Raw genomic sequence first — 21,779 nt, 5'->3', positions numbered from 1 at the left:
AAATTTTACAACTTTCTTGGAAAAATGTGTTAAGTGTCGGCCAATATTACATTATCATTAATAAGTATACAAAGCATAACAAATATTCTGACTGGGGCTTCAAAATTAGGATTATCTATATGGGAAAAAAATATGTAATTGCATTATTCCCAAACCAGAAAACATGTTAATCAGCAAATACTGATCATTAGCTATAGAGAAGACCCTTAAATGGCACAAAAAATAATAGTGACCCACAGATTTGAACAACAACAACAAAAAATTGGCTAGATCTGAGAATTGCTGTTCTCTGTACCAGAAGATGCCACCTGTAGTGACTAAGGATACAATGTATAGATCTCCATCACTGCCCTGTTGATTCGAGCGTGAAAAGGTTAGTAAAAAATTTCAGAAGGCATTGATTTCTTCCGAAATCACTTACAAACATGCTGTCCATTGTTGGCTTAACTTGCCGAAAGCACTCTCAATTTAAAAAACAAATTCTCAATGTTCTCCACGTGAACCATACCTATGAAACCTAAAACTTGTGTTAGTGAACAGACCAATAATCCAACAAGAAATACAAGTGAACAGAAAGAAAATGTCCCAACCCCAATTTTGTAAGATATTCACATTTGAAACTGTAGCAAAAAATATTATGCAAGTGAAGACAATTCCTTACACAGTTGGAATGGATAAATATTTGTTGAATGCGTATATACATTTCTTCCTCGTTCTATACCCATGTGTCACAGCATCAAGCAATATAATTTGTGGCTGTTTCTGTTGTGTCTCGAACTTTATATATAAGTTTATCATAAGGGGGAAAAAAAACCTGTTTGGCTTGAGTCACCATGAATCACAGCCAGGAGGTCATCTTGTTGTGTATCAGCAACTATGTTTTCACTACGGCTGTGTGACCTGAAGTGGCAGCAGGAGAAGCACCAAAATAGAAGGGGCAGGAGGCTTTTCCTGGCTTCTCGGCCCCAAATGGGCTTTTCCAGCCCATTCGAGCATCTGAGCAAGAGCCAAGCGCAGAGGAGAGAAAGAAGAAACCCAGCCGCTCCGGGGAGAAAGGCTGCAGGCCCACCACACCTTCCTTGCCCTCCCCGGGAGCCGGGGGAAGCAAGAACATAAAAGGGGAAGGGGTTAAGACACAGTGTGGAGAAAAAAACACAGCATGACAAGGGCCCAAACTAGCCCCGGGTAGGGCACAAATCCGGCGGTGACCGTGAAGCCCAGATTTCGGGAAGGTCTGGAAACCGAGGAGGGTCTAGGTCCCCACTGAGGCTCGGGGCGCGGGTCCGGCGCGAGCGCGCAGAGGGCCCCCTGCCTCCGGGCGCCTCCGGGCACCTCCGGGCACCTCCGGGCACCCGGGACCTGCCCCTGCTCCCACCTCACCTGTCCGGTGCCTGCCGGCTTCTCCAGCGGCGGGTCCCCGCCCCGGCCCGCCCTCCCATCCCATGCCCTCCCGGCGCGCCTCTCGGGACCAGCGCCCGGGTCCGTGCAGGCGGGGGCCGAAGCCCGCCCCGCAGCCCCAGGCCTGTCCCCAACACTCACTTTCTGAATCCGCTTCAGCGCCATGGGTCAGGGAGGACGGCGGGGACACCGGCCGGCGGGGGGCGGCTGCGGGGCTCGGGAGCGTGCGGACGTCCCGGACTCGGCTCGCGGGCTGCGGGGCTGGCTCAGCCGAGTGGGTCCCCGGCTCGCCGCTCGCTGGCTCCCTGCGGGCGCCGGTGCTGCTCGGTGTGTGCGCCCGAGCGCGAGTGTGCGGGCGGGGACGCCGGCGAGACTCTTTTGTTTCCGCTTTTGCTTCTGGGAAGGAGCCTGAGCCCTCCCCGTGCGCGCCCCGCCCCGCCTGGCACACTGGGAAGTGTAGTTCCAGCCTTCTCCTCGGCCACCAGCTCCGGGAGGGCCCCCGGGACTCGCCGCTGACCTCCGCCCCGCCGCCGGGGCCTCGAACGGCCGGGGCCTGGAGCTGGTGAGGGCGGTCTCCTATCGATTAGGTTGCTGAGCCTGGCTGCATTCCCCACTCTGCAAAATGCGGATAACAACTAACTCGTAACGGCTTGCAGGAATTTCTCCTATGTGCTCCACGGCTGATCCTGTTATTTTCACCTTCACAGATTTCACTGTCTCTTCTCAAATATATTCATTTCTTACCCTCCACACATACACAGACGCATACCCACTGTGACTCTTTACCTCCTTAGTTCCTATTTCCAAAGGCACCTACCTCCTCTATCTAACGCTAATCCCTCATGTCTGCTCCTCCTAGGAACTCTGAATTCTGAATTTCATCCTCACCCTTGGCTCCTTCCCTTCCGTTGACAATATCTGCTCAATATAATCTATCACACTGCTCAGTCCCTCTACACTCGTAGGCACTTGTGTGCTCATTAAGGCTTGGCTGCTCTCTCAGCACAAGCAGAATCCGTTTTCACCAAGGTCACGCTTGAGCTTCTAATTACCAAACCCAATTCACCCTGATTCTCCATGATGTTTTTGAACCCTTTGATAGTAGGCTACGCTTATGCTTTTTACGCTTATGCCTCTGCCCTACGTAGCATCATGGATCTTCCACTTCTCTGATTTTCCCTTTTCTGTCACTAGTTCCTCTTTTCGAGTTGGAGAGCCCCAGAGTTCCAAGCCGTGGTCTCTCACCATCAATATCTTCCAAGAAGATAGACCTCCCACCCTCCCAAAAACTGAGTTGCTGAAGGAACATGGGATTTGTAGACTCACCCCATCCTGGGATGGAATCCCAGCTCTGACCTCCACCCACTGTGTGACCATGGATAAGCCATTTAAGCTTTCTAAACTTCAGTTTCGTCATCTGTCAATAGAGGTAATAATCTCTACATGTATTATTGTAAGAATTAACTGGTTTTAATATATATAATGTGCCAAATACAATACCTAACGTGTTGAAAGTGCTCTATAAAAATTATTTCCTTATTTATATTTATCTCTGTGATAATGACTTTAAAATCTCTCTTTCCAGCCTAAACTCTCACCTCAGTTTCAGGCCTTGTATTTCCAAAAGACTATTGGGCATGTCCACCTTCCTTCCCTGTGGCCAGGAATTGGAGTCTGTACTACAAGGTGTGGGTGGAGGAAAGCTTTCCAGAAAGCCCAAAGCGATAGCTACCATAGCATTCTACAGGCTTACAAAGAGCAGGGAATAAAAAAATCCACTCGTATAACTTAAAAGAAAATGTCCAGGAGAATAGGATAGTGGCAGAATGATAGAAATAATTAATGGGAACTGAACTTAATTTGGGAGATCCTCCACATAATAATAATAATAATAATAATAATAATAATAATAATAACAATAAGAAGAAGACAGATCTGGACCTGGCTACTCTCTTTCCTTTTCATAGAGTCTCGCTGACTGCTGCATTTTGGTCCAACCTCCTTTTTCAAGCTTGCCCTTAGCTTCTCTTGGGCAAACAGGTTTCTGAAACACCCCAGCAAGTTCTTATCATCCTACGGAGAGAGATACTTGGGCTAGCTCTATGCATCATTTTTGTATTCCGGAAAGTGGGATTTTACCCCCACATTGCTCTTCCTTTTTCTAGGGAAAGCATGAGAGTATCCTTGTAAATAGGGGAGAAACAGTCTGGGCTTGGCACCAACTGCTTTGGGGAGTTCCTTTCCCAAGCTGAGGATATCATGTCAAAAGTGAGGCCACATTCAACCACTACGGCTACGGGGAAGTACTAGTTGCAGGTAGCTCATTCCCAAGAAGCCCAGAAAAAAACCTCCAGGTTTATTTATTGGACAGTCCTGATAATCACTCAACAAATAACAAAAATATACACTCAAGCAGAGGCTATGATCAGGGCAGTTTCATTCAAAAGGCATTGAGAGCCCAAGATACTGTCATTAATTTCTCCCTATTCCAGGATATCCTACACACTACTAAAAGACACACTTATCATATCATTCCATTGCTGAACAACTTCTATTGGTTTGTATCATGGAAGCCCAATGCCTGAGCTTACTGCAAAACACCCATCACAGTTTATCCCTAAATTCCTCCTTTCCATTTTTAGCTCACACGCTATAGTTAATTAATGTCATGTGCCTTTGCATACTGCAGTCTCTTCACATATAATGACCTCCCACCATTCACCTGACAAACTCCTACACATCCTTCTAGACTCAACTCAAATGATGTATGCTCTATGAGATCCTCCTCTACCTAGTCACTGAGGTAGATTTATTAATATGTATATTATTCTTTTCAATCCAGAAGCAAGATATTCATATTTTAGGGATATCACTTATCTTATTCATGACTTATTCGGTTATCTCATTAGAACATGAATTCTAAGAACATATGGAAAATGTCTTTTTAAGCTGGTTAAAATTTGCATACAGTAAGATGCATGTATGAGTTTTGACAAATGACTATACCTGTGTAACAAAGCCACAATCAAGATACAGAACACTTCCATCACCACAGAAAATTCCCCTGTGACCCTTTGTAATCACTCTCTACCCCAATAGGGAACCACTGTTCTGATTTCTATCACCATAGATTAGTTTTGTCTATTGAATGTCACGTAAGTAGGAAACATACCCTTTTGTATTCAACTTTTGTTTTCCAGCTTAACATAATGTTTCTGACATTCTCCAATTTTGTTATGTGTATCAGTAGTTCATTTTTTTAAACTGCTGAGTAGCATTCCATGGTATAAATATACTATAATTGTTTCCTCACGTTGATGAAAATTGGGTTGTTTCCAGTTTGAGTTTATTATAAACAAAGGTACTAGGAATATTATTGTACATCTCTGTTTACAGATGTATGTTGACATTTCTCTAGGATAAAACCTTAGAAGTGGAATCACTGGGTCATAGGATACTGTATGTGTAATATCATGTGACACCACCAAAGAGTTTTCCAAAGTGGTTGTATAATTTTAAAGTCCTAACAGCACTTGTATGATACTGTTGTTTGTTCTACATTCTTGTCCAAGTTTGAAATCATTATGAATCCTTTCTCTGTAAAGAGGGTAAAATTTTTTTTGCTGAGTAAACCATGATAGTGGTAGGGTTAGTAAAAAGGGGGCCTTGTCAAAAATAGGAAATTAGGAGAAACTACAGCAATTAGCTGTAAATTTGTGACTTGACCTTTATCCATTGATGCACCAAAAAATACCTTTCCATTCTCAGCTCATCCTCTGCCCATAAAAAGGAGTATCTAAAAATCGTACCTTATTTTTCAACCATGTGAGGATACAAGAAGTTGTCAGTAAACAACCCATACAGCGTTCTCACCAGACCTGACCATGCTGACACCCGATGTCAGACTTCCAGTCTTCAGAACTTACCCTTGGCAGATTGTTCATATACAATACATTTTCTTGACTGACTGAATGTTCTCCTTAATTAACCAAGCAAGAAAGTAACACCATCCACTGTCTTTCAGCAAAATTTCCTGAATAAAAACCAAGAAGATGGAAAACCCTACTGTCACTGAGAAGTAAGTTCAATAATTAATTTTCCAGAAATTAGAAACAAAATTTTGATTTTCCATGAGAAATTAAATTTTTTCCCCCTAAATCTAGCTATTCCTGTCCCAGTGTCTGACCAGGAGTAGAATATCTCGTTCAGCATATAAAGAAGGGGACTATGATAAAGTGGATATCAAATTGTGATTTAAAAAAAAGTCACAGCTTGATTTTATTTTTTTTAATTTATTTTTCTTTTATTTAAATTTATACACATGACAAAATTTTACACCAAGTCAGTTAAATAGTACAAATTTACATTCATGAGGAACGTTTAAAAAAATTCAACTAAAAAGCCTCTTCTTCCTGTGACCCACAATCCCAACATTTTACAGTGCAGGGGAGAAAGGGGTTGGGGGGAGCATCCAAAACAAGTCTCTCCCAAAAGAAATGACTTAAATTTCACATTCCCTCTCCACACAGGATCCAAATGGTGAGAGTATAATTTACAATTCATCTTTTTCATCTGTAGATTTCTTTGTTTCTTGTTCTTCTTCGTCTGTTCCGACATCCATTTCTTCTTCATCTTGCTCTGTGTCTTCTGTGGTGTCCTCTGTTGTTTCTTCAGGCTCTTCTTCAGGTTCTTCTTCGACCTTTGCATCAGGGTCAATGTTTAAACTGAGGCGAAGCATTCTTTCTATTCTATCTCCATACTCTTTAGTGTCTGGTAAAAGCATTAGCAAATTACACAGCTTGATTTTAAATCTATTTAACAACTATAGAATTTAGGCTACCTAGCCAAGATATATACTCAAATAAACCCAAGCCTTTGCAACTTTTTAATTAGAAAAGTTGTCCTAGGTGGAGAAACAATCTGAGTCTGTGCAAAGATAGGAGTGTGGGGTAGACAGGGTCCTGCAATGCAAAGTGCTTGAAAACTAAGGAACTTAAAAGAAAGTCCAAATTTCTGTACGCCAACCAAGGCTGGGGTTCCATAGGTGAAGTGGTTTCTTCCTTCCCTCCCTTCCCATTCTCTGTCACTATTATGTGTGTGTGTGTGAAGGGGGCAGAGGTCAGATTCTTAGGCAGCCTCCTCATAGATCAGAATACTCATAGATCAGTATACTGCAGAGCTGGTGTTTCATAGGTCTTCATAGGTCAGTATTAGGCAGAATACTCATAGGTCAGTATTCTGAAGAGGTGGTGTTAAGGAACCACAGAAAGGATGGGAAAAGGATGTCACTAGCATGCAAGAGACTTAGGTCCTTCTAAGAATACAGGTGCCACCTTAGACCAGCATTTTCCTACTACAGTGTACAACCCTGAATGCATATTAGAATCAACTCAGGAACTTAAAAACTACAGCAACATCCAAGCCTCAACCAGGGGTAGTTATATCAGATACTCTGGTAGGCTCTTGCAAGGGCTGTTCAATAAACGTTCTTAGATCAGTGGCTATGAGTTTCAAAGGGTTTTCAAATTGTAACATGTATCAAAGTGTCTGGAGAGGAGGCCAAAAAGTTGTGTTTCTAACAAGTTCCCAGGTGATGTTGATGCTGCTGGTTCTTGGACCACACCTTGAAAACTGATGCTCTGGATCTTTGCTATTCAAATGTGGTTCATGTACAAGAAACATCAGCATAACTTGAGAACCCGTTAGAAATGAAGAATTTCAGGCCCCACCCCAGGTAGGCTGCATTAGAATTTGCAGTTTAATAATATCCCTAGGTGATTCACACGAACATTTGAGTCTGAGAAGCACTATGCTGGAAGACCCTGATATAGAAAAAGCCTCTAAAAATGCAGAGTCTAATTTAGTAAGTCTTGGGTATAGCTCTGGGGTCTATACTTTTGAATAAGCTTCCCAGGATATTCTGAGGTGTCTGAGGACAACACTTTGAGAGAATTTCCACCTTAGGCAAATCCTTAAATCTGCCTAAGCCCCAATTTGCTCATCTATAACTAAGGCAATAAATATGTATTGTATTTGTTTACAGTGAATGAACCTAAAACATTTGGTACCTTTCCAACTCAGAAGTCTATGATTTGTACAAAAAAAAGTTGATTTCTCTGTTCTTTATAAACAAGAAAGCTTACAAGTTTATTTTTATCTTTCCCAAGGCAAATTTACCTCCTAACAGAAAAGAAATCGCTCTTAAAAATAAAATCTACTTTTGCATCTTATAATAAGAGTTTATATTTTGAGATTGCTTTAAACTTTTAAAAACATTTCACATGCTGTTTTGCAACATGCAAATACATATGTAACATACAGTAGTTCAGAGTTTTTATTTAGTCTCTTGTTCTTTCTCCCAGGCCATGGTTCAAAAATATTACTTAATACCTACTATATGCCAGGCACTGAAGGCATATGACAAAGAAAATAGATAAGATCTCTACCTTCAATAGTACATCAAAATCCTATGGGATGGAGAGAGGGGTGCAAGACGTATTAGAAGTGCAAATTTCTGGCCATCAGCCCACACTATTAATAAACAATCCTGGCTCTCAGGATTACCTCTATTTGGGGCATTACACTGTGCCAAGTGATAAGGATTACACAAAAGAAAGATTAGACTTGTTCCTACTTTCCACGAACTTAAAATCGACAGTGGGAGGGAGGTGTTTAAAAATATATGAGATAAATAAGTAGCAATGCAAGATGATATTCATTCGGTCACTCAACAACAAATTTCCTGAGAGCCAAATAAATGGTGCAGAGGATAAAGGTTAAAGGTGTTCAAAAAGGGCTTTATTGTGGACTGGAGAGTAAAGGAAACCTCTGTAGAGATAATAGACCTTGAATGGAGGGAAGTATTTGGATTAGAACAGGAATAGCTGAAGAACTTGGAAATGAGCATGAAATGTTCCACACAGAGGCCAAGTTTCCTGTTGGGAAATACGAAGGAAATACAGGTAGCTACATTCAGTTATTGGGAATAAGATATTAGAGGACCTTGACTGTTATGTCAATGAAGTTGAGCTTAAATGCAACAAGAAGAGGCTTTGATCATGAGGGTGATAGTGGTATATTAATCAACAGATTAGTACAGTAGAGGAACGTGGGATGGACTAGACAAAGAGAAAATGGAAGAAGGGGAACAAGTTGAGTTGCTATTGCAGTATGCAGAGCCAGACAGCAGAAAAGTAGGTAGAAAACCAAGAAAATTCTGTGTAGTGGGAGCCAAGAGAGGCAAATGAAAAGCCAGCTGACTGTTCCAGAAAGGTTCAAGAAATGAAGCTCTGTTTCTCAGAAGGAGAGTGTAAGGAGTTGAGAAGGAGGGATGGGAGTCTGTATGAAAGTCTGTATAAGAAAGAAGTTATACCCTTACCTTATACCATATACAAAAATTAACTTGAAATAGATTAAAGGCCTAAATATAAGAGCTGAAACTATAAAACCCCTAAAACAAAACATAGGGGAAACGCTTCACAACCATGGATTTGGCAATATTTTCTTGAATGTGACACCAAAAGTGCAGGCAACAAAAGCAAAAATAGACAAATGGAACTATGTCAAATTAAAAACTCTGCAGCAAAGAAAACAATCATCAGAGTGAAAATGCAACCTACAGAATGGGAGAAAATATTTGCAAACCATATATATAAGAAGTTAATATCCAGAATATATAAAGAATTCCTACAATTCAACAACAACAACAAAAACCAAATAACACAATTAAAAAATGAGCATGGAACTTGAATAGACATTCTCCAAAGAAGACATACAGAGGATCGACAAACATGAAAAGATGCTCAACATCACTAATCATCAGAAAAATGCAAATCAAAACCAAATGAGATATCACCTCACACTGATAAACATGGCCACTAAAAAAACAACAACATAATCAGAAAATAACAAGTGTTGGCACGGATGTGGAGAAAAGGGAACCCTGTGCACGGTTAGTAGGAATGTAAATTGGTGCAGTCGCTATGGAAAACACAATGCAGGTTCATCAAAAGATTAAAATAGAACTACCATATGATCCAGCAATCCCATTTCAGGGCATATATCCATAGGAAATGAAAACAGGATATTGAATATACCTGCATTCCCATGTTCATTGCAACATTATTCACAATAGTCAAGATATGGAAACAACCTAAGTGTCCATCAATGAATGAATGGATAAAGAAGATGTGGTGTATCTATATATAATACAATAAAATATTATTAAGCCATGAAAAAGAAGAAAATTTTGTCTCTTGTGACAACATGGATGGATCTTGAGGGCATTCTGCTAAGTGAAATGAGCCAGATAGAGAAAGACAAATACTGCATCGTATCACTTATATGTGGAACCTTAAAAAAAAAAAAGTCAAACTGATAGAAATAAAGAGTAGAAAAGTGACTGCTAGGGGCTGGGAGTGAGGGAAATTGGGAGAGGTCAATAATAGGGTGTAAACATCAGCTATAAGTTGAATATGTTCTGAGGATCTAACGTATAATATGGTGACAATACAGTTGACAATACTGTATTGCATAACTGAAATTTGCTAAGAGGATAGAACTTTAACAAATAAATCAAGGGTGTAAGGTGATGGTTTAACTACATGAAGGAAATCCTTTCACAATGTATAAATATATCAAATCACCATGATGTATACCCTTTAAATATCCTAGAATTTTGTCAGTTATACCACAATAAAGCTGAAAATAAAAGGGAGTTAGTCAAATGGACCCAACCAATGCTTGCCACACTTTGGAGAAGTTTGCTTGTGAGGGAAAAAGGGGCATGAAATAGGAACTAAAAGAGACTCAGTGTTTTTTCCAAATAAGATCTTTGCATGCTTAAGGTAGACATGAAAGAATTGGTAGATATATCACTTATTGCTTCCAAACAAAATACTCTAACACTTAGCTGCTTAGATCAGCCGTCAACATTTCTTACCTCACATAGTTTCTGTGGGTCAGGAATTTAGGAGCCTCTAAGCCAGGTGGCTCCAGCTTGAGGTCTCTCATAAGACTGTTGTCAAAATGTGAGCTGGGGTTGCAGTTATCCAAAGACTCTAATAGGGATGGAGGATGGTTCATCCCCAATGACTCATTCACATGGATGGCAGCATGGTCTTTGTTTCTGACCATCTGGACTTTTTCAGGGGGTTGCTTGAGTACCCTCACAATGTGGCACCTGGCTTCACCCTATTCATTCTTCCAAGAAAAGAGTAAGATGGAAGTCACAATGACGTTTATAAACAAACCTTGGAAGTCACACATTGACTCAGTGTGGACAAGAACTTACTCAACTTGGAAAGGAATTTCACAGATGTGGATATCAAGAAGTGACAATCATTGAGGGGCATCTTACAGGCTGGCCACCCCAGGGGTGGGAGCTAAGCCCTTGCTACTCAAAGCATGGTCCATAGAGCGGTGTCATTTGGGAGATTGTTAGAAATATAGAATCTCAGGCCCACCAAATCAGAATTTTCATTTTATAAGATTCTCATGTAGCCTATCTGTGTATTAAATTTTCAAGAAACATTGATACAGAGTACAGGAATAGGGATTGGCTTTAGAGATAGGGATTGCATCCTCTACAGGAGGAAAGAAGAGTGGTAGTGAATCTCATGCAGAGGTGAAGGGGAAAGTAAATGAGAGTACTTATAAGGGAAGTGACTGTTTGAGTTTGTTCAGATAAAGCCTACTTACAACTAAGGTAGAAAACTTCATGAAAAAATAAGCCTGTTTTCTTCAGGAGGCCATACAATACAGTGGAAAGAACATAACTTTGAAATAAAAAACCTGAATGTATATCCTGATTCCAGTATTAATTAGCTGTGTATCTTCAGACACATTTATTAACCTCTCTAGTTCTTAACTTTTTTAAATAAATAATTTGATGGTAATAATACCAATCCCATAGAGTAGGTGAGAAGAAGAAATAAAACTACTTAAAGCATCCAGTTCAGAGTAAGCCTCCAATAATATTTCCATTTCTTTGTCCCTTTTTTCCAACTCTTTAAACTCTCCATGTAGGTCCTACCTTTTGGTCTTTTAATCACAGTTGTTACTTGTGGGGAAATTTCTCTTGAATTCTTCAGATTCTTCAATCTCGATCTTTCTAATTTTATTAGAGAGTGCACTGATTAAAGGGAGCACATTACATTTGCTAGTACTGTATCTAAGAAACCATATATATTCTGGAAAATTCCTGATTCCTTCCTCATTTCATCAGATTTGATGTAATAATAAGTGCCATATTGAGCATGAAGTACTGGCCAATAAATAGAGCCTAATTTCATAAGAAAGGTGAGGATTGTGACTGGTGTTGACTCACATGAGATTCTGCTCCCCAAACATCACTTTCTGGAATAGTCCCTATCCCCACCTTAATGCCTAGCATTGGACCTTCAGCCTCATTGTAGTTCCCATCTATGTTTCTCTTGGACCCTCTTGGAAGCCTTGGACAAGTTTCCTATATCTTCTCACTTCTTTTCTCTGAATTCGCAGACACCCTTCCTTTGAGACTTTTAGGAAGGTATTTTAGTGTTAGCAATAATAAGGAAACTGATGAAGTTAACAATCAACAACAGTCACATGACAAACTTCTAAGAATCCATCAAAGTAAATATAAGACAAACCTATTAAAGGTCAGTCTCATCAACAAAGTGAAAAGACAACCCACAAACTTGAAGAAATATTTGCAAATTATATATCTAATAAGTGACTTGTATCTGGAATATGTAAAGAATCCTTATAAATCAAGAATAGAAAGACAACCTCCTTTAAAAATGGGCAAAGGGTAGGAATAGACATTTCTTCAAAGAAGTATACAGATGGATAATAAGCACATGAAATGATGCTCAACACCATTAGTCATCAAAGAAATGCAAATCAATGAGGTAATACGTCATACCCCCTGGGATGTCTATCATCATATGACCCAGCAATTTCACTCCTAGATGTCTATCCAAGGGAAATGAAAACACACATCCACCCCAAAACTTGTACATGCATGTTCATAGTATCATTATTCATCATAACCAAAAAAAAGTGGAAACAACCCAAATGTCCATTAACTGGAGAATGGAAAAACAAACTGTGGTATATCTATACTATGGGATATTATTCAGCAATAAAAAGGAATAAAGCACTGATACATGCTACAACATGGATGACCCTCAAAAACATTATGATAAGTGAAAGAAGCCAGTCACAAAGATGACATATTGTATGATCCCATTTATAAGAAATGTCCAAAACAGGTAGATCCATAGAGATGAAAAGCATATTAGTGATTGCCAAGGGATGGGGGGGGTTGGGCAGGAAAGTCTGGAGTTGGGGGAGGGACGAAGAGTGGCTTCTAAAGGGCATGGGGTTTCTTTTGGGGTGCACGGAATTGTTCTAAGAGGATGCGGATGGTTGCAGGAGTCTGTAAATACACTCAAAACCACTGAATGGTACACTTTAAGATTTAGGGTATGTAATTATATCTCGATAAAACTATTTTTAAAAAGATAGTTCTGTCCACATTGGGATTTGAATCCTCAGGCTTTATCACTGTCACTCTCTTTCCCCTGGATTCTCCCTCTGGTTAGCCCTATTCTAGCTTCCATCTTCAGGCTGCCCTTTCAGTATTCCCACCCCTTCCAAATAAGAAAGGAAACACGTCAGAATCCTCTAGCCTCAGCATCTGTGAAGGAGAAGTTCTTCACCCAGGCTGTGCATCAGTATAGCTAGAATCACTTTTTAGAAACCCGGATTAAGACAGTGAGGCACAGAGAAGCAGAAGGAGCAGCGGCCAGGAGTTAACTCGTTGGCCTTAACTCCAAGCCTTGTCCCCCCTCCGATCCCCCCCATCCCCAGCCCCCTCACCCTCTCCAGCCCCTCCACCCCCTACCCCGCACCCCCGCGTCCAGGGAGCTCCGCCCTGTCCTTCCCTGTCTCCTTTCCCTACGGGTGTGGCCTCGGCCCCGACATACACTCCGTGGCCTGCCGGGTGCGCCCGGAAAGAGGTGAGTGAAGAAGACAGTCCAGACCCTCTGGGCTGGGCCGGTGGAGATGGGGGGAGCCAGACCCTGCATCTCCAAGTGACCGTCACTTACAGCAATGAGAATCCTGACCTTCATATCACCCCGCAGCAGGGCTGCAGCAAACCAGTTGTCCGTCTCCTCGGGTTTAACTTTTCAAAGAGGTCACAGTGATTGCACTTGCTTTCAGAAATTCCTATTTAAGCGGAAACCTCTGCAGGGTTGTGAACACTTGGAATACAGAGAAGTTGCTGGATCATGTTAATCAGGAAAAAAAAATGGTCCAGGGCAAGAAGCTGAATGAAGGAATTGACATATTTGGAGAAGTCTCTGGAGAGGTTCGCTGACCAAGTGGAAGAGGTGAACCAAGAGGCCCTTGGGGCCAGGCGGGATGTGCAAGCCAAGGCACACCTAATAAAGTCAAAACGACACTAGGGCAATTTATGAATACCTAAGGGATACTGACACACTGATTCGGCCAGAACATATCAAAGAGAGTGGAGTGCAAAGGAAGGGTTTGGTGAAAATATTCAGGCATTCCTGAGTGAGTGTCACAGCGGGGGGCAGGGCATCTGCTGGGAGTCAAGCCTCTGCAGTCCATGAACTTGAGCCCAGCTGAATGAAGCCAGCAGGCAGTGGCTGCCCTGCCAGGAACGACACCACCAGCGCTGCTCTCTCTGCAACGGATGTCACCTGACTTCTCAGGTACTGCTGCGAACAATCTGTTGATAGCCAAAGTTGCTTCTCCTCCATCTGTTCTCTATGAAGACATGTTTGTTTTGGGCCTGCCTGGTGGCTCAGGTGGTTGGAGCTCCGTGGAAGGCTGACTGTTCGATTCCCACATGGGCCAGTGGGCTCTCAACCACAAGGTTGCCAGTTCAACTCCTCGAGTCCCGCACGGGATGGTGGGCTCTGCCCCCTCCAACTAACAACAGCAACTGGACCTGGAGCTGAGCTGCGCCCTCCACAACTAAGACTGAAAGGACAACAACTTGACTTGGAAAAAAGTCCTGGAAGTACACACTGTTCCCCAATAAAGTACTGTTCCCCTTCCCCAATAAAATCTGGGGGGGAAAAAACCAACAACACGTTTGTTTTGCAAATGTAGAAGAGCTTGTTTTGGTTTTTTCTTTGTGCTTTTACGTGGCTGTGCTGTCAACAGTCTTTATCTGCAGAGGGCCTCCCCACCCAAGAACTCCCAGCTCTTTTGACCAGCTCTTTTGGTGCTTTTTGGTGGAGAAGATGGGAACTATCTTTTGCCCTGGGACAGTTCCGGGTGTGTAGGCCACCGTGGTAGTCGTTGGATACAACAGGCCCTTCTCCCCATGTAATTCTGTTGTCCCATGACTGTAAAACCAGAATCACCGGGAGGTAGAGCCCAGTCAGGAGAGTTGGGATGGCACAGAGCAGATGTTTGGCACACATGTTGTTCAAGCAGTCTTCATTGTAAAGTATTTCAAGAATAGCTGTCTGGATTGCTGGCTTATAGATTCTGTCTTTACCCCATTCCCGCCGACTCTGTCTAACTACAGGCCGTAAGATTTCAGGGGGACCATTCGTGGGGTGAAGCCTGTGATTGATACGTGAACTTCCTTGTCCCCAAGTAAGTTTCCATAGAGTTAGAACCCAGTGTTGAGTGAGCTTCTGTTTGAAACTAGACTAAAAGCGTGGTTTGAGAAGGGCACAGAGCAGAGAGCCTTAATGGTTGTGAAGCCAACTATTAACTTTTCAGGAGTGACAGATGCTTCCTTCAAGGGTGTTTCTGTTGCATGTACCCTTCTATGACCTATATTTCCTTCAAGACTTTCTGTGCATTGCATAGTCTATTTATTTTCATTGTTAATAAAAATCAATTTTGAGCACTGAACAGTAAGCAGAAGAATGCTTAAACATTTTTTTGTTTGTTTAATAAGGTATGGGAAGAAAAAGCCTTCTGTGGTTCTACTAATAATCTATTTTAATAAAGTTCTGAGGAGCCCTGGTATATTACTCAGGGTTCTCCAGAGAAACAGAATCGATAGGATATACATAGATATATAAGAAGAGATTTACTGTGGAGGCTGAGCTATGCCCCCTGCAAACTAGAGAACCAGGAAAGCCGGTGGTATAAATCAATCCAAGTCTGAAGGCCTAAGAACCAATGGAGTCAGTGGTGTAACTTCCAGCCTGAGGCCAAAGGTCTGAGAAGGGGGAGGGAAATGGCAGCACTGGTGTGAAGTCCTGGAGTCTGAAGGCCCCCAAACCAGGAGCTCTGATGTCCAAGGACAGGAAAAAATGAATACCCAAGCTCAAGAAGAAAGAGAGAGAATTTATCCTTCCTCTATTTTGGTTCTTTTCATTCTATTCAGGCCCTCACCATTGGTGAGAGTGGATCTTCTTTACTCAGTTTAGTGACCACCTTCACAGACACCCAGAAACAATATTTTACCAGCGATGTGGGCATCATTAGCCTAGTCATTTGACACAAAATTAACCACGCCTGGGCAACTCTTCTTAAACAGAGCAGCTGAATCACCTCATTCTATAACACAGTGCCTAATGGACAGACTCCTGACAGTCTACTCTGAGGCAGGGTAGTAGTTCAGTGAAGTCTCAGAGTTTGGACTGGGATTGTGGGAGCTAGGAAAAGGGGGTCGGGAGGGCAGACAAGTGGATGAAGCTCTAGCTAGACCTGGTCCCTCTTATCCTCAAATATAATTGCAACAGACCAGTATTTATCTGTTTTTCTAAACTATCTGAGTGGACATAGACAAGTTTCCTCATATAAGAAATGGCTTGACATCATCTGTATCATGAAATAAGGTGATGCATGTAATGTGCTTAGCACAGTGAAAGGAGCACTGGGCTTTACAGAAGAATGTTAGCTGTTATTGTATTTACATTCCACTTTAGAATTTGTTAGAAGAATGGTTCCTAGTACTTGAAAAACAGGTTTGGAAGTCCATGATTTGGTCTATATTCTTCATTGAAAAAAATGTTTTGAAAAATTACATAAATACCACATGAATTCATTTGTATAAAAACATTTTTTTAAAGAAGCAACAGTGACAATACAGCAGTTCCCCCCTCCCATAATTTCTTCTCTAAAATAAAAATTGTTTCTATGGGAAAATGTCCCTAATCAACTCAGTTCAAACTTTTAATGTAAAAAAAAAAGATTAAGGTAGTGATAGGCCTAAAGCATCACGTTATATGTAGAGAGAATTATATTCCCTAATTAAAAGTGTTCTACTCTTTTGCAGAGTTCTTCCTTCTCAGATCTCTCTCTCTCTCTCTCTCTCTCTCTCTCTCTCTCTCTCTCTCTCTCTCTCTCTCTCTCTTCAATTCCATTTAACATTTGTTTCCTATGCAGGGCAATCTCTTAGCTCTCCACAAATATTTTCAGAAATTCCATCCCTTCGTCCTTTGATATGAATCATCATATTAGGTTATGATATAAATATTCTGGATGTAGTCTTACAACTTCACTCCCATACTTCATTGCTCTGAGAATTTTTGCTCTATTTTATAACAGTTGCACATTTTGCATCTGATATTGCCATGTAATAATAAAGACTATTTTTTAGAGGCAATAAATAAATACCCCATTCTGTTAATTCTATAAGTAATCCAGGACAATATGTGACAATTTACTGAGGAAGAGGGATGTTTATAATTTTACTCCTCAGTTGAAACAATATTAAGCATGTCAATGCCATAAAGGTTGTTAAACAAGTATACAAGATACAACTCTTCAACAAACTGATTTTCAATTGCCCTGAATCATGGCTGGATGTGCTTTTCTACAAGGCCTAACAGAGTATAATTATGGGCAGTAAATGCAGATCCAACTATATAATCAATTAAGAGTGACAAGGACTCCAAAAGCCAGTCTGCCTGGAGGACCTTTGTGTGTGTGTGTGTGTGTGTGTGTGTGTGTATGTATGTGTATATATATATATATATATATATATATATATATATATATATATATTATGTATATATGGTGAAAAGGCAGAAAGCTTATTATTTCTGACTGCCAAAGGACAAATAACATAAAGTATATATTTCTAATTACTTACTGTATATCTTTCTCCCTTTTCAGAAACTTTCTTTCCCAACCAACATCCTTCTTCTACTTTCTTTTTTCTTTCCCTTTCTTTTTCTTTCCCTCCCCTGTAGCTAGAACTGCAAGGGGGACTTTGTTTAACTTAAGTATGATAAATGCAGCATTCCTTCGCCTTTAAAAACCCATGCCTTCAACCTTAAAAAAGGAGGAAATTCACACACATACTACAAGATGGATGAATCTTGAGGACATTGTACTAAGTGAAATAAGCCAGGCACAAAAAAACAAATAGTATGATTCTACTTATATGAATTATCTAGAGTAGTCAAGTTCATAGAACCAGAAAATAGAGTGGAGATTGCCAGGAGCTAGGGGGAGAGGGGAAGGCAGAGTTGTTTAATGCATATAGAGTTTCAGTTTTGCAAGATGAAAATGTTCTGGAAACTGGTTTGCACAATGTTAATGAACTTAACACTCCTGAACTATACACCTAGAAATGGTTAAGATGGTAAATTTTATGTGGGTTTTTTTTTTTAACCACAATTTAAAAAAATGACTTATTAAAAAAACAAACAACTATTGGATGTGGACAAATATCCTATATGTAGGTCTTATACACTGCTGGTGAGAATGTAAAATGGTATAGCCATTTTGGAAAAATATTTTGGTAGTTTCTTAACAAAAACACAATCTTTACCATATGACCCAGTCATTTCACACTTATAAATCTACCCAGGAGAAATAAAACATACAAAAGGACATGTCCATAAATGTTCATAGCAGCATTATTTACCATGGCTAAAAATTGGACACAGTTTAAATGCCCATCAGCTGGGGAATAGATAAACTGAATGTGGTATATCCACACAATAAAATATTAAAGCAATGAAAAGGAGTAAACTACTGACATACGCTACAACATGGCTGAACATCAAAAACATTATGCTGAGTGAAAAAAACCAGATGCAAAAGACATACATATTGTATGATTTCATTTATACGAAATGTCCAACAAAGGTAAATTTATAAAGACCAAAATAAAGCTATCAGTGGTTGCTTAGGCTTGGGAATGCAAATAGGGATTAGCTGTAAACAAGCATAAATGAACTTTTGGGGGTAATGAAAATGTTCTAAAACTGGATGGCGGGGATAGTTGTACTTGATAAATTCACGAAAAATCATTTCAGTGTACATTTTAGATTGGTGAATTTTATACTATGTAAGCTACACTTTAATAAAATAAATATTAAAACTGAAACAACACTGTGACCCACATGTGGGAGCCATTTGGAAGGAGATCCTCCAGCCTTATTCAAGCTGCCAGTGTGAGTGCTTTCTGGAGCAGAGATGAGCTACCTCAGCTGGGCTCTGCACAACATGAAGATTTGTGAGTAAAATAAATCCACACACATACACAAACCCACATCCTCCCAAATAAAAATAAAATCTCATGTTCCCACAGATTCTGACATGCCTCTTCTACCTTCTGGGAGAGAAAACATCCATCATTGAAGTATTTCCACCAATGAAGTGCAACTTACATGTATGATCACCTTTCAGCCTCATAACAACCCCAGGAGGTAGGCAATAGTATACATGTAATAGACAACAGCACAGATTGCCAGATATTCCAATTTCATAAACATTAAAATACAAAAAGTCTGCTTTTCAATTAAGGAAATATAGTCAACCCTTGAACAACACAGGTTTGAACAGCTCGGGTCCCCTTACGTGCAGATTTGTTTTTCAATAAATACATACAGTACTGTAAATGTGCATTCTCTTCCTTGTGATTTTTTTTTTTTTAGCTTACTTTTATTTTTATTTTCATCTGCCATGTTGCCTGGAATTCCACTGTCTTCCATTTTATTTTCTCTACTTTGCTGTAAGAATACAATATATAATACATATAATACAAACACTATGTGTTGTTAAACTATTTCACGGGGATATAAAGTACATCTTAGGGAATAAAGTCAATAATATTATAATAACTCATATATGTGGTATCAGATGGGTGCAAGACTTACCGGGGGGATCACTTCGTAAGTTGTGTAAATGTCTAACCACTGTGCTGAATACCTGAAATATGTAATATTGAATGTCAACTGCAATTGAAAAATAAATGAAAGTTTAAAAAAATAAAGAGAAAAAATAATTTCATGAGGTCACATAGCCTGTAAGTGACTGAGCTAATAGCTATGCTGTTAGCCATGGTATTTTATTTTACTGCCTTCCACCACACTGTAATATGCTTTTTCTAAATATATTTGCTTCCCCGGCAAATTATCCCCCTCTTTTGAGAATAGTCGATCTCTCCGAGGATGGGCATCCACTCTACCAACACTGGTGGGCCTGGACAGTCAGGCCAAGAACTGTTGCTTAAATCTTCTCTTATAGAGAGAAAACATGGGTGGCTCTGAACCCTGTAAGCCAGTCCCGTTTGCACGCCTGTCTCTCTAGCTTTTTGTTTGTCAAAGAATTCCATCCATTGCTGTCCTGGGGAAAAGGGACACATTCTACCAATAGATGATCAGGAAATGGAAGAAATGAGAAGAGATAAAAAAAAATGAGGGGGGTCAATCCACTTTGTAAAACTTGAAAGTAAAAAGAGTACAGCTGCCTGGGAAACAGTGAAGAGAAAGCATACTATTTGACCAGGAGAAAAAGTGTGAGACTTTGGGCAAAGGCCCTTTGTGTGCTAAGGGATAACTATACTGTTTTAATGCTTGCCTGCTGGGAAATGGGGAGAGGGCACTTGAATAGAAAAGGGAAAGCCACAGTTTCTGGGTTTTGACAAAAATATCCCATAAAGGGTGCACTTACATAAGTGACTGTTATGTTGTTAATTTCTTAGGTCTCTCCAGCCCACCACCACCCTGGAGGGGATGGGAAACCGCTGAATCACATCTTCACATGAACATCCCACCCACCTCAAAACAAAACACATTTTCAGTGTCTGGATTGAAGTTTCTCTTGCCTTTGCAGGAAAAGGAGGTGGAATTAGTGTGAATGTAGGTGTTGTAGCTACACAGCTGCTGTAGACTTCATACCTTAAAAAAGAAAAAGCACCTTATTCTGTTAGTGCTAAAAAGTCTCAGGCAACTGACAGGTTTAAGAACATTAAGCCTCTTGGAATAATTTTCAGATATTCCTAACACAGAATGCTGGGGAGGGGAAAGAGAAAGAGGGAGAATGAGTGAAGGAGAGAGAGAGAGAGAGAGAGAGAGAGAGAGAGAGAGAGAGAGAGAGAGAGAGAGAGAGAGAGAAAGGAGGGGGGGAGAGAGAGAAAACTGCAAAACAGAAAATTCAGTATCAAAGGGAGGGAACTTCAAAGTCATCCCTGAGTATGTCATTTAATGCAGATTCCACAATCACCTGGATTACTGTGTGGTTTAGCATTTGGGCAGCCAAAATATAGCTGCCCCTGAGTTTAGAGTCTAAAAAAGGAAAATTTAATAACAGTTACATTACATAGAATTATGGACACAAAAATTGATCCAGTGGTGTGCCAAGGGTGCTATTCAGCCTGGGTACAAACTATATAGGGCTCATTGTAGAGAAATTAAAATAATATAAGATTGCCAGCAATTCTAAACAATGTCAGTGATAAGATACTCCTACCCCTAAAATCTTTCATTGAGTTCTAAACTATCATTGTAGTTTCATTGATTTAAGTTCTAAACTATTGCTGATTTTTTTGTTTTACATCTTTATTTCTATAATTCACTTACCATAAATTTCACCTATTTAAAGTATACAACTAACTGGCTTTCATTATACTCACAGAGTTGCACAACCATCACCACAATCTAAGTTTGGAACATGTCATCACTGGGATTTAATAATACATATGTAAGCTTCTAACTAGCACATTTTTATTACTAATAGTTTTGCATACTACATGGAAGTTAATTTGAAGAATTTCCAATTTTATTGTTGGCCTCTGACCCAATGGAACTCAGCTACATGCATTTGTCTTGAAAGTAAATTCATAATGATCTAGAATTGTTTTAGATCATTGGACAGTTTTTGCCTCCAACCCTTGTAATTTACATATTCCTACCTTTAAACAATAGATTCAAAATAAACAATGATAGATGTAAGCAAAACAAATTTTTAGCTATATTTTTTATCTGGCATGAATTTTTAAATGAGGTTAGATACAAAAATATTTGCAAATAGCTACACTCAGATTTGAATAGTACCTGGTGAAACACCAAGCTTTAAAACTTTTCCCTGAAGATCTGTGCATAGAAACTGGGGAGAAGGCTGTACAATAACAAAATGTAAGGAAATAGGACATTTACATT

General features: G+C 40.2%; 2 protein-coding genes across 3 annotated transcripts in view; one reads left to right on the top strand and one right to left on the bottom strand.

Annotated features, from left to right (window-relative positions):
- UBE2D1 (ubiquitin conjugating enzyme E2 D1) overlaps window positions 1–2,264 on the bottom strand; it is a 29,678-nt gene extending 27,414 nt beyond the window's left edge. Inside the window, exon 1 of one of the 2 annotated variants that reach the window (XM_081073609.1) lies at window positions 1,540–2,264. In XM_081073609.1, the coding sequence (XP_080929735.1) occupies window positions 1,540–1,563 (24 nt within the window). In that variant the 5' untranslated portion in view covers window positions 1,564–2,264. The remainder of the gene's footprint in view (window positions 1–1,539) is intronic. The other variant, XM_081073608.1, reaches the window with a different exon arrangement.
- Window positions 1,562–21,779, top strand: LOC308508546 (uncharacterized protein; the record flags this gene model as incomplete). The annotated part of the gene is made up of 6 exons (XM_081075423.1): window positions 1,562–1,747; window positions 1,803–1,960; window positions 2,593–2,827; window positions 5,423–5,476; window positions 18,929–19,046; window positions 20,324–21,779. The coding sequence occupies 4 exons, from the start codon at window positions 1,562–1,564 to the stop codon at window positions 5,471–5,473; spliced, it is 630 nt and encodes a 209-aa protein (XP_080931549.1). The 3' UTR covers window positions 5,474–5,476; window positions 18,929–19,046; window positions 20,324–21,779.

Source organism: Rhinolophus hipposideros, assembly GCF_964194185.1.
Source record: "Rhinolophus hipposideros genome assembly, chromosome: 15".
NCBI lineage: Eukaryota > Metazoa > Chordata > Mammalia > Chiroptera > Rhinolophidae > Rhinolophus > Rhinolophus hipposideros.
Note: the sequence above shows the minus strand (reverse complement) of the source record. Positions and strands in the feature narration are given on the sequence as shown.